Source organism: Aptenodytes forsteri, unplaced genomic scaffold, assembly GCF_000699145.1.
Source record: "Aptenodytes forsteri isolate BGI_AS27 unplaced genomic scaffold, ASM69914v1 Scaffold114, whole genome shotgun sequence".
Lineage (NCBI taxonomy): Eukaryota > Metazoa > Chordata > Aves > Sphenisciformes > Spheniscidae > Aptenodytes > Aptenodytes forsteri.
This window is the reverse complement of record NW_008795364.1, coordinates 2,373,517-2,386,719: the sequence shown is the minus strand read 5'-3', so window position 1 is coordinate 2,386,719 and position 13,203 is coordinate 2,373,517. Positions and strand designations below refer to the sequence as shown.

At 40.3% G+C, this 13,203-nt stretch overlaps 1 protein-coding gene across 1 annotated transcript in view; it reads right to left on the bottom strand.

The window, feature by feature from the left end:
• The window catches only part of FHOD3 (formin homology 2 domain containing 3), a 467,442-nt gene that overhangs the window by 360,836 nt on the left and 93,403 nt on the right, over positions 1 to 13,203 (bottom strand). Inside the window, exon 4 of the mRNA XM_019472318.1 lies at positions 395 to 459. Coding sequence (XP_019327863.1) covers positions 395 to 459 — 65 coding nt within the window. The remainder of the gene's footprint in view (positions 1 to 394; positions 460 to 13,203) is intronic.

Below are 13,203 nucleotides of genomic sequence, written 5' to 3'. Positions count from 1 at the left end.
AGATTTGCAGGATGAAGTAATAAACATTACATGCTATTAAAATGCAGTAGTTAGCTGTCAGCCAACAATTCTCCAGATCCCCTTCCCAATTCAGAACACAGTCGTCTTCAGGCTCACACAAAGGCTGTGGCAAGACAGATAATCCAAGATTCTCCAAAGCACCCCCAACCATCACACTTTACTGTCAAATCCTATACTTCCCTGGGCTGTTTAACACACTTTAAGGGTAATATAACTAATATAACCTGATTTTAGCACACAACAAAGAAATCAATTTCTTGGCCATTCTCCTTAACTTGGAACACAGCAAGCCTGATTCATACACCCCAGATTTGCTTCTCAGAGATGGATTCTGTTTATTTGTTCTCTTTCAGGCATGTGGAACTTCACTTACCAATGCAGGCATGGACTCTCACTGACAGCTGGGTCCTCAGAATTATACTGTGTTTCTTGCCCCTCCTAAAAAAAGAGCTCTGGGGTGGATGGGTGTGGTGAGAGAAGGTATTACAAGTTATGTCTTTGTTTCTCATCATCCAACTCTATTTTAATTGGCAATAAATTAATTTTCCACAAGTCAAGTCTGTTTTGCCTACGACAGCAATTGGTAAACGATCTCCCTATTTTTATCTCAATCAACAAGTTTTTTTCATCTTACTTCCCCTCCCTCTTGTTGAGGACAGGGAGCAAGAGAGCAGCTGGGTGGGCATCTGGCCAAGGTCAACCCACCACAATGACTCTCTAGAAATCCGTATTAGAGAAGTACCAAGTGATGACTCCACATTTTAATCTTAACAGAAATATTTTAAAGCTAGGTATAGTAAAAGATGAAAAGAAAATGCAAGGTCAAACAAGAAGTTGCTTACACTTTCACAAATCTGCTCATGTACCCTAAATGGGTCTTGAAAGCACAAAGATAGATCTGTTTTTCATGCAATGAGGCAAAATTGAGTCCTCCTTCACTCTGGCACTGCCTCAGTTTCATCCTGGTCTTAAATAGAATGACTTTATCTTAATTAGCTGCTACATTTCTTATTTGTTTTTCAGACAAATTAGTATTAGATGCATCTTTTCAATCTGGCCAAGAGCACCATTCTTGATTTCTAGGCGCTCCACCCACAAACTGGCATCAGGACACGGCCAGCACCTTGCCTCTGCACCCAAACCTGCTCACTTGATGGAAGGCAGGAAAGTAAGAAAAGCCAAATGTCTTTTCTATTTGTACAGCAGCATATTCTCTCTCTTTTCTCTGAAACTAAAGACATAATTCCTGGACAACCAGCTCTAGGTGGCCCTGCTTGAACAGGGTGGTTGGACCAGATGACCTCCAGAGGTCCCTTCCAACCTCAACCCTTCTGCAATTCTGTGAATTTATCGTGGGAAAACATGCAAGAAGCAAAACTGTTTTTAGAACACATTCAGATGCAGCTTAGTTTGTGTCATGCAAACCCTAGACCCGCTTCTATATACAAAGTCAAAGCAAATTAAAAAACAGCACAACCTTCCTCAGTTATATGCATTATGATTCTGCTGAGATATTTCAGGGCCAACCCTTTCGCAGACACCCAGCAGAATTTCCCACTGGCTGTATCTTCATCAGAACAAACCCACTATTTTCCAGACAACAACAAAGGTTCTTCCCCACTTTGCTGTATTCCTGCCCGCAGTTGTTTTCAGGAACAAAAATATTTTTCATTGATTTCAACAAGAAAAGAACATGTTTTATACTATCTCCCAAAAAATTTGCAGGGGAAGGCAGGTCAGTGAAGCAATGACAAACATTTTCAGAAAAATATCACTCCCAGAAGAATATAGGACAAAAAAAACCCCAAAACAACGCATTAAGCACCTGAAAAAATTGGTTAATGTGGAACTATGTACCTGGTAATAAAGGACTCCGTTCCAGTTTCAGAATGGCAACCTTTCTCAATAGGTTAAAAATAAATAAATAAAATCAAACTTTAAATTAAATTGCTCTTTGAAGGGTCTGCTTGAACAGCATTAGGATAAAGCAGGAAAAGCATGAACCTTCTCTTAATGCTGCTGCTGGTTTACAGGTCTTTTGAAGTGCCAAGCAGCAACATGCTATCTCCCACAAGAGCTGTCTGCACTTTGGATTTTAAAGTTTCCTGGAGCAATTCCAGGTTTAGGACTGACTCTCTGCCCACCTAAACTCCTCCTGCCAATTCAGTTGGACACAGCCTTTGCCTGCGCACATGTCCTGCAGATTGCTAACGGCTGCCCCTTCCCACAGGAGTCCCAGGACTCCTCTGGAATATTTAATTTGCAAAGGACCTGAGGAATCTTTGACAGAGTAGCAAACTTACAATACCAATAGGAGCATCTCTTGTTGATACATCTCCTCACTTACACAAGAGCTGTTATATTCTTACTAGGGTACACTGTGTTTCTTTGAAAGGCAGTAAAATAAAACATTTCTAAACCCCTCCCCCTCCATTAGTACTTGAGACAAAAGGAAGAAATGTCTCTATGGAAACAAAAGAGGAACGGCTCAGGGATTAAGGTCTCCATCTGGGACAAAGAAGGACCCATTTTCAATTTCCCTGTTGCCGCACCTTCCCTGCACAGTTGTGAGCAAGTAGGGTAAGGCACGACAGAGGTGCCTATGTGCCACGTTAAAAGCCAGACCTCAGCTACTCTGAGGATGTGAGTTTAGTTTCTCTGTGCCTTGCGTCCCCCATCTACAAAACAGGGACCATGGCAGCTGCCCATCTCCTGCTTCTGTTAGGACTCGGGTCTTGCCGAGCCCTTATAAAACATTGCTGGTACTTGAGCACCGTACAGTCCTCACAGAAGGTCTACACAAGTGATTTTAAGGGGTGTATAGATTAAAAATTAGTCGATGTGAGGGGGAAAATTAAACAGCTGTTTATTATTATGCCATTATTATTTTTCAGAAGACAACCTACAGTAAAATATTTCAAGTAGCTGTAAATGTTATCTTTCTCTCTGAATCAAACACTTGACCAGAAGATCATGTCTTCAAAAATAAGGAGATGAAATGTAGCAAGAGACTTCTAGTTAAATTGGTCTCCAAAAGCAAAATTGCTCCCCCCCCCCCCCCCTGAACCTTCTCTTAATGCTGCTGCTGGTTTACAGGTCTTTTGAAGTGCCAAGCAGCAACATGCTATCTCCCACAAGAGCTGTCTGCACTTTGGATTTTAAAGTTTCCTGGAGCAATTCCAGGTTTAGGACTGACTCTCTGCCCACCTAAACTCCTCCTGCCAATTCAGTTGGACACAGCCTTTGCCTGCGCACATGTCCTGCAGATTGCTAACGGCTGCCCCTTCCCACAGGAGTCCCAGGACTCCTCTGGAATATTTAATTTGCAAAGGACCTGAGGAATCTTTGACAGAGTAGCAAACTTACAATACCAATAGGAGCATCTCTTGTTGATACATCTCCTCACTTACACAAGAGCTGTTATATTCTTACTAGGGTACACTGTGTTTCTTTGAAAGGCAGTAAAATAAAACATTTCTAAACCCCTCCCCCTCCATTAGTACTTGAGACAAAAGGAAGAAATGTCTCTATGGAAACAAAAGAGGAACGGCTCAGGGATTAAGGTCTCCATCTGGGACAAAGAAGGACCCATTTTCAATTTCCCTGTTGCCGCACCTTCCCTGCACAGTTGTGAGCAAGTAGGGTAAGGCACGACAGAGGTGCCTATGTGCCACGTTAAAAGCCAGACCTCAGCTACTCTGAGGATGTGAGTTTAGTTTCTCTGTGCCTTGCGTCCCCCATCTACAAAACAGGGACCATGGCAGCTGCCCATCTCCTGCTTCTGTTAGGACTCGGGTCTTGCCGAGCCCTTATAAAACATTGCTGGTACTTGAGCACCGTACAGTCCTCACAGAAGGTCTACACAAGTGATTTTAAGGGGTGTATAGATTAAAAATTAGTCGATGTGAGGGGGAAAATTAAACAGCTGTTTATTATTATGCCATTATTATTTTTCAGAAGACAACCTACAGTAAAATATTTCAAGTAGCTGTAAATGTTATCTTTCTCTCTGAATCAAACACTTGACCAGAAGATCATGTCTTCAAAAATAAGGAGATGAAATGTAGCAAGAGACTTCTAGTTAAATTGGTCTCCAAAAGCAAAATTGCTCCCCCCCCCCAAAAAAAAAAAAAAGATTGCTGACTTATGGGGAGGGGTTTCAAGTAAGAGAAAGCAAAATTTGCTTGCTACTGAAAGGAAAGCACGGCCATTCCAGCTGCTGCAGCCTCACAGGTGGCCTGTTGCTCTGCAGGCTGCCCACGGGCTGTGGGAGCAAACAGCTGACTGACTTGCAACCAGCTACCATTTCAGTGCAGGGGGAGCACTGAAGCACTTCTACTCAGACCTTCACTGAGCAAGGAACACCAGCAGATTCACCCTTGGTTTTGCAAGCCCTGCCAACCTGCATCACCCATGGGTATGCCTTCCACTCTATGCTCTCCATATGATTTCTCTTCTCTGACCATTGCCTTACCATATTTTTGCTGAGACTACAGGATGGGGCAGAAAGACGAGGGGGGCTTAAAACTTTCATATAAGCATCAGCTAGACATCCTCTATAGCACTGGAACATCAGGAAAAACAACATAATGGTATAGAAGAGTCAGTGTATATCTGACTGTTAAAGCAAGCGCAAGATCCTTGGGCTCCACAGCCAGGCTGACTAGGAAAGAATAAAACCATACTGCAGTCTGAGCTGTGCAAAGCTGCCTGCGAAGACCCCCCCCCCCAGCCATAGAACAGGAAGCAGGAGGAAAAGGATACCCATTTTCAGTTCTTGCTGTAAGGCTGACAAATAAACAAACACAGAACAACAACAAAAAAAATCTTGTATGCCATTACATAGTACCTGCATATAAGATATTTTCTGTGGGAGCACTTGGAACCTCTTTAGTTTGAGATCCATCTGCTTATTCCAAGAAAGGAGAAGAAAAATGAAAATGAGGACCAGACTACTATGGGAGAGGAGGTCCCAGGGAGGCGGGGTTGCTATCAAAAAGCAAAGACTAGAAAAAAGATCAAGAAGGCTGGAGTACTTTGAATTACAGGCACCTCTGAAAGATGCCCAGCCAAGAATCCAGTAAGCCACTAACTTGGCTGCCATTGCTCACATCAAGAAGCCTATTTCATGGGCCCTTTAGGTTATTTTTTTCAGCTTTTTTCCCCACCTGGTTTGTTTGGTTCTTTGTTTTTCTTTTGGGAGGGCAAGGGCACGAGCACCCAGGACTCTTGAGCAATTTTGTCCAAACCAATCTTACACTGCTAATCTTGCCCTTTACTACACCCCCTGCTCTTCCCAACACCTGATCCAGTACAGAAAACTGCTTCTCTTGACCTCCCTTCCTTGACAGACTCGTTTGCCAAGCCTCACCTAAGGGCAGTCTCATCTACAAGGGCACACAGCAGAGGTAAAAATGACTATGAGGTGCTGTGACCCTTCATATATATGCTCCTCGTCCCTCATGTCATTGAAACCTCTGGAAATGGGAAATAATTTTGCTAAATTCTTTGGATTAGATGTTCTCTTCCACGAAACTGCCTGCAACTGATAAGCTGCAGTTGTATCCTTCCAGTTACTAGACAAGGAAAGAGCAAATTAATGCAGCGTGCAACCAACAGAACAGCTAACGGTTTCGCCTGATCTCAAGGTTTCAAAGCTGTCGGAAATTTAGAGCACCCATCCTCAAAGGCAACATCTCACATTAAGGCCCCAGGACAGCTGTGCAATTAAATTTCTCCTTCTATACACAACCTCAAATGCAGGAGTAAGCCCACTGACCTTGACAGAACTACTCATAGGCTATTCATAACTTCAAGGCATGGTTTTTTGAGCAAGGAAAAATGACCTATTTCAAATGCAGGTAAGTGTGTAGCACCTTCATTTCCTGGTCCATAATTCATTTTACTATTGATGCCTAAAAATTTAGTAAAGAGAAGAGGAGGAGGGTGGCACCAGTTTGCCTAATAGATACAATTAAAAAAAAAAGGCAAAAACTCCACAACTAAGAAAAAAAAACCCCACACCAAAAAACCCCAAACCCCAACATTACATTTCAGGCAAATTTCTTCACAATGCCAACTGAAATCCCACTCTCCAGAAACACCGACAAAGTAATTCAAAACTAAAGACACTCAGTGAGGAAGAAGCTGATAGCAAAAGAAGAAGTAGCGCAAGTCAGGAGAAGAATGTGGACACAGTGATGCAGGAAGGAGGTTCTAGGAATTAGGCTGAGCCAGAAACAAAACAGCATGAGAGAAACAAGGACAAGTCCTCCCCAGATTTAATTCCTTTCCACTGAGCAAAAGGCTCTACCTGTAGTTGGGGTGAGTTTTCCAGTACAGACATTAATTTACTGGAAAATCCTACTAAGGGACAAGGAAGTTACCTGCAGTGCAGGTCAGAGCTTTAAAACTTGCTCTCACTGCAGCTGAATAGTTTTTTTCTTTTAGGATACTTTCATAATTATACCAAAACTCTTATCCATTGATTTGAAGCCAACGTGAAGCTCAGTTTTAATATTATTCCTGTTGCTGTCTCCAATTCTTTATGTTAATGTGTAAGCTCTCCTATCCAAATGAAAGGCTCATTGAGGCTTTTAAGATAGACAAAGGAAACTTGATCCTTTTTCCGGAAAGCATTACTAACCACCAGTAAATAAACAAAGGCAGGGGATAGAGAATGGAAAGAGACTATGTTTGTCATAACAATTACATATATCAAGTAATATAAGGGTTTTGTAAATAACATAAATACTAAAGGTAGCATTATAGATGAGATTTCAATGCCTGCACAGGGAAGGTTTATTTAAAACACTTATTTACCTTCCACCAAGTCAGTGGCATGGTAACCTGCTAGTTTAGGGTGGCGATCACTGAATTCCCCCAGTGTGAAGTTGTATTTCCTAGTATCAGGCATGAGATTTTATATAGCTTTAACATTTCTAATTGAAAACAATTTTCTTAGAGATGTTCTTGACATACCTTTCTTCATTTAACAAGAGCAGTAATACTTAACACTGAGCAAGTGTGAAGGATAGGAGTTTGAGATCTTTTGGTCAGAAAAAAAATAAACTGTTTGCATTCCTTTTTTTCCCCTTGCATAGGTAAAAAGTATGAAGAAAGAATGGCTGATGTTTTGTTTTTTCCTCTCCAAGATTTAATTCAGTAGACCAGTTAAGCCAATAATATAAAGCTCATCTCTTTCAGTTTCACAGATTATTGACTAGGAGCAGGCAGACTAATTTCCAATTCTTGGTACCACAGAGAGAGCATTAAGGATAGAATTAGCCCTGGCACGTATTCAGGAAAGCATATAAACATATGGAATTTGCAAAAAAAAAAAAAACAAACCAAACCTGATGTCCCTGTAGAGAGGTGGGGAAGGAAAATGCCCAATGTTCTGCCATCTGTACATCCATAGACAGATGGAAAAGCTGGATACTGTATCCACAACTTGACTTTCTAGGTACTGGTGTGGGATATATAGCAGAGGACGTTATTCCAAACCTTCAGTACACGTAATGGTATCCTTTAAATCCTTCCTGAGATGTGTCCGTTATGCTGAAATTCAACTATATGAACCATTGTCATCCTTGCCCTATACCATCCATAATTCCCATTTGCAACCTATCACATAACCCATCTTACTTCCAAAGCATTCAGGACTCAGCCTTAATTTGTCAATGACCTAAGTCCCAGAGATATTAGTAAGTACTTCAAACTACAAAAAAAAAACCCCAAAAAACAACCCACACACCACACAGTGTATCACTTCTGATTTAATTTCAGCAAGTATCTATAAAGAGTCAGAAGTGTATAGGGTATTTTATTGTTGCAATGACTGGAAGCTAAAAACAAAATTGATGACATTTTGGTAGGTATGTCCAGTTAATAATAAGCTTTTGCCACCCTTTTTAGCTATTTTTGACAGCAGTGGAAGTGTTAGAATCCATCCCACCTCTGGAAGTCCCCTCTTTCTATTTCTGTGAAGCAGTTTTGTGGTAACAGCTTTGAAGACAAACTGCAAGACAGCATTAGGCATCCTGAATCTAGTTTTCCATGTGTGTGCTACAGGGCTGTCCTATTACTCTTTCATAACTCACTAAAAATCTCAATTTTAAATATACAAATGAGACATTTCTGTAACTGCTGGTTAACAGCAACCAGGTATTGCAGAATGAAGGAACAGAACTGGACTCCAGCTCGCCATGAAATAAAAAAAAAAGGTCTCATAGCTTCAGCACACATCCTGCTGTCGACAGTCACTTCTGGTTACGTTGTCAACTGGATTCGATTCCTTTAGATGGCTTTGCCTCTTCTCTGAAGTGACTATTCATACAGCAGAAGCCAGCTTCATGAACTACTGGCCAAATAGCATTAAAAAGCATGCTTGTGGGTAAGTTTGTCCTGATACCTGGGGAGGGGAGAGGGGGTGCCGTGGGACAGACAGGGCATTCGCATTAAAAACAAAAAACATGCAAAAATATACTGGGGAAAATTATTTTAAACAAACAGGCATCATTTATTAAAAACAAAACCTATGCATGTAACTAAGCCTGTATTCTACTCTTAATTAAGGCCTATAGTTTTCTTGGTATGACTTTTTTAAAAAAAATGTATGTTCTAGTGACTGTAACTAGCTAGTATTTATAAAAAAATGCCAAGAAGTATTTAATAGAGTTAATTTAATAGCTGCAATTTAGGAGCAGTAGAGCAAGTAAATTTCACATTTTATGCCGACATCAGAGTCTGTTGACACCTATGTTGATATCAGAATCATTATTGCTACTAGATTAACTTCTAGTCTTTGGAGATACCAAGACCCAGAATGTTTTCTATACTTGACTTCTCTAATAAGTCAATGTAAATAAACACATGCCAACAGTTCACCAAATGCTTGTCATCTGGAATATAAATGCTTTACTTTGCCATTGTTTATGTACTATATTACAAATAGTTTCACTCAATTATACATTTCCAAAACTTAATTTATATGACACTTTGAAAACAGTACCTAGACTGGCTGTCTTAAATAGTTACTTGTTCCAAAGTAAAGCCTAGGTTTGAGCCTAGCAATTCCTTGACCAAAAGAGAAATACTGAGACTGTTGCATTAGGGAGAAAAAACAAAGATGGGGGGAACCCCACCAAACTCCCCAAAAACCCTCGACAGCTTTCCTCTTAATGTTTCAAGGAAACTTTGAAAGGAATTTTTATGGGAGCCTATTTTATTAGGACACAGACATCCCTCCTCCTCAGATCTATACTGAAGAGTTGCTGGTATCAAAAAAGGGATTTTTATGTAAATACCCAGTCACGATTCATTGTCATTATCAGCAAGGAAGACCACAGTCACTTCCCCGTCAAAGTTCATCTTTGTATGATAGGAGAATGCATCAATTAGCATACATTTTCTATTTCAATGTTTTCTTTCTTTCCTGATTAACCTTTCTTTCAGGAGAGGCAACCATTCAGACCTCCTAATATTTTGCTAAAGGCCTAGGTATTTCAATTCAATAAATTTAGCTTCTTTTAAAACAATCTCATGCTTCTGAAAACACGTTATTTTATCATTTAAAACTAAAGTAAAAAATTACTTTTCAAGCTCTCTTAACAATTACTTAATATCTCATTAAGAGGGGATCATCAGAAGGTTGGGTATCACCCATTCTACAAGAACAGGTCGTGTTACACCCTTCTAGGCTTCTGTTTTGCTTTCCTCACGATACTTTCTACAACCATGGAAAAAGCCATAGGTCTATAGCACAGCGACAGATCAACTCCACGGATTTTAATAACACTCTCTAGCAACATAGTCAGCTGTCAAGCAAACTTACTATTCTTCATTATACTCACTAAAAAAAAAAAATCTGTAGCACAGACACCTGAATTATAAAAAGGTAATTGCAAGCAGCAAAGTCTGGTGCTGTTAGAAACCACGATTTTAGTTCACAAACAACTTGGAGCCTTTCAATTAATGTAGATAAGAGTCTAAGCGCTACTCTTTGCTAGGGTCTGTACATTCTTCCATTTTTTAAATTTTTAAAGAATGTAAGAAAAGTTAGCCTCATAACGGCAAACTTGGTTCTCAATCTTCCATTAAGTGCTACACACATTCACACGGCTACACAGTAAATAAGTTAAATCCCCCATCTCTACAATCCATAATTTCGATTATACCACTAAGCAAACCACACTGGTGCCTGGACTTTAAGTGATGCATCTTGTTGGGAGGATTTTCGTTTGTTTGGGTTTTTTTAATTAAAATAATAATAATAAACAATCATACCCTACCCTCACAGCAGTTTTAAACTAGAATATTCCCACGACCTTCATTTTACTCTGCTCTAGGCAAGGATTTCAGCCTTTAAGATTAGTGTTATCAGTCGGTTCTAGATAGGGATAATTCTTTAGGGTAACTCAGAGACCAAAAATCATTTGCCCTGTAGAAACCCCTGCTGTGCTAGAAAAGACAATTACACAAAATCTCTGAAAATTGGAGTAGTTTATATGTGTGTGTAGGTGTTTTGTTTTTAAACTAGGAGGTAGCACTTCCTTCAGATCCCATCCAAGCTTCTGGCAAGGCAGCCTAGATGTGAAGGAAAACAAATTCTAAAAGTTTGAATTTAAACTGGCAACAGCAGCAAAGGGATTCTAAGTTTCGAGGTCCAGAGCATGAATCTTATCTTTCCCATAGCTCCACTACACTGGGCTAACAGCACAGCTTACGTCCTTCCTCCTCACATCCACTCTTCCTCATCCTGCTTCAGAAGAGCACTGTAAAGAGCAATTGGCTCATGTTTGCTGCCTGCATGTAACTTGCGAAACTCAACATAAAACCCTGTACGTTAGATAAAGGCTCTCCCTCTTCAGTTTCACCGAATTAGGGAAAATAAGGTGAAATCAGATACTGGCAAACACTATGGGCACCTTGCATTTTTATTAGTTTCAATTGTTACTACACAGGAAGGTTTCTCACCGCCCAGCCTTCAACACCCCCCCCCATAATCAGTCTTTCACACTGTTATTAGGTTCAATCCAGTACTCAAAGAAAGGCCAACTCTGAACCAAGTGGTATCAGATCAACCAGGCATCAGTTTACCCTGTCCCAAGCCTCTCTTGAAATAATCAGATATTTTCATCATCCATCACGACCACTAGCAAAGCTAACACAACAGGTTACTGAATCACACTAAACTAACACCACGGGCTGTTGCCCGTTTATCCCAAAGATGGCATAGGCTGGATGAAAACTAACCTCAGCTTAGTAATTGAGTAAATCTACCAATTCATAATAAACATCGGAAATGTTTTCAGACTTGGCCAGCATATAAAGCCAGCCTAACTTGACAACTTATCCTATAACAATTCTGCATCGACTTCTGCCTGATGTAACAACCTAATCATTATGAAAACCTACCTAACACAGATGCCGCTCTTAGTAGAAAGCTTTCGAAGCACACATGCCTAACACATGCTTCACACTCTGTTACAGCCTCTCACAGCACTCAGGTTTCTTGGTGGACCATCAACCTTCTCCAGTAATCACATCTGCGTTTTTCAAGTGGAGTAGCTTAATGAGAACAGCATCCAACAACAACCCTTAAGCTCAAGAAGGAGCCACTGACTCCCACAAGAGGAACCTGGACAATAAATAGCATGCCACCAGAAGCAAATGTGTGGCAACAGACACACTCTAAAGTGCGTTATTTTTGCAACTGGCTTTCACATTTTCATTTCAGCACCTATGCATTTCCATCTTCACTTGTACACGCCTTTCAGGGAGTGGAAAATGCTTCTGCAACGGGGTATTGCCTCACAGTCAGTTGCTTCATAGTTTAAGGTACTCCACATCAGCAGTGGAAAACAAACTATTCCTTGTTGAATGCATAAGGGATGACATTTCTGCCAGAGTTCAAGCACTCGAGTCTATCAGGTTTTCCCTGAAAAGATCTGCAAGCCAGCACACACACAACAAGGAAAGTGTTTCTTAACCTGCTATTAATCAGACAGCATAAACCCTAGGCTTTAGATTTCAAAGCCGTTAAGATACTGTTTGACTGCGTTTCAATACCATATGCTTCTCCATTCAGTTGCAGACTCAAGAGATGCAAAAAAAATTCTGACACTTAAAAAAGTTGTATAAAAGCCAAGTCTTTTGAGAGAGAGCAAGAGTGCACACGTGCACGGAGAGAAGAATTAAGAATCTCTCTGAAAGTCATCCGAAAATCTTATCCAAACAAATAACCTTTTTGAAGTTCTTCACAGATCATCATCCAATGATCCAACTGCCATGTTCAAGCTCGTGTTATTCTCATTGAATAATGGAAACAAAGGAGCTCAGGAAATAAAATAAATTAAAAAAAAAAAAAAGGACTTTTATTGGAGATTCACCTCCAATACACTTCAAATGGATGACAGCGCTAGTAACCCTTTCTGGTACATGACAGGCAGTTGGAGGTAAACACACACTCATCTTCAAATGAAATCAGTGGACTTCCCTTTCTTACCTCAGTTTTTCCATCTAAAAACTTCGCGTGAAGTCAGAATGTGTCCGCATCCTGTTCTTGCGATACACTCGCAAGTCATCTAATCATTTAGCATAGTGGTTTTATTCAGAGCATTCCTGGACCGTAAGACATTTACTAAAGTAACAATCATTTGACAAGAGTGGATAAAAATAAGTAAACAGACAGAGACTATTCAGATCCCTGTTCACTCTTCATTAAAAAAAATTTTTTAAAAAAATTACAACTTGACTAATCCAGGTAGAAATAATCCCGATGGCATATTCCCTAAGCAAAAACTGGGCAGGCAAAATCTTGAAGATTGTTAGTGTAAGCAACAGTATGCAAAGGAACAAAGTATGCTGAGAGTTGTACATGTTTTTCCCCTGTGTGGATTACTCCAATATTATGTACTGTGTTTGCCAACATGAACTTAACAATTAACAGCCTCATTCCCTACTAACAACTGATATACCATGCAGAAAGTTATATGTGAATGCTAAGGAAAGGACGAGCACCCTGGATGACACACTCTTGCCTGTGTAACTGTAGTGACAAGGACTACATACAGATTGTCACTATGAGGTGCTGGGTTTTTACATCCACCCACTGTTCCCAAGCACAACATTTACTGGGCAGAGTTTTCATTTTTTTACCTCTTCCCCCCCCCCCCCCCC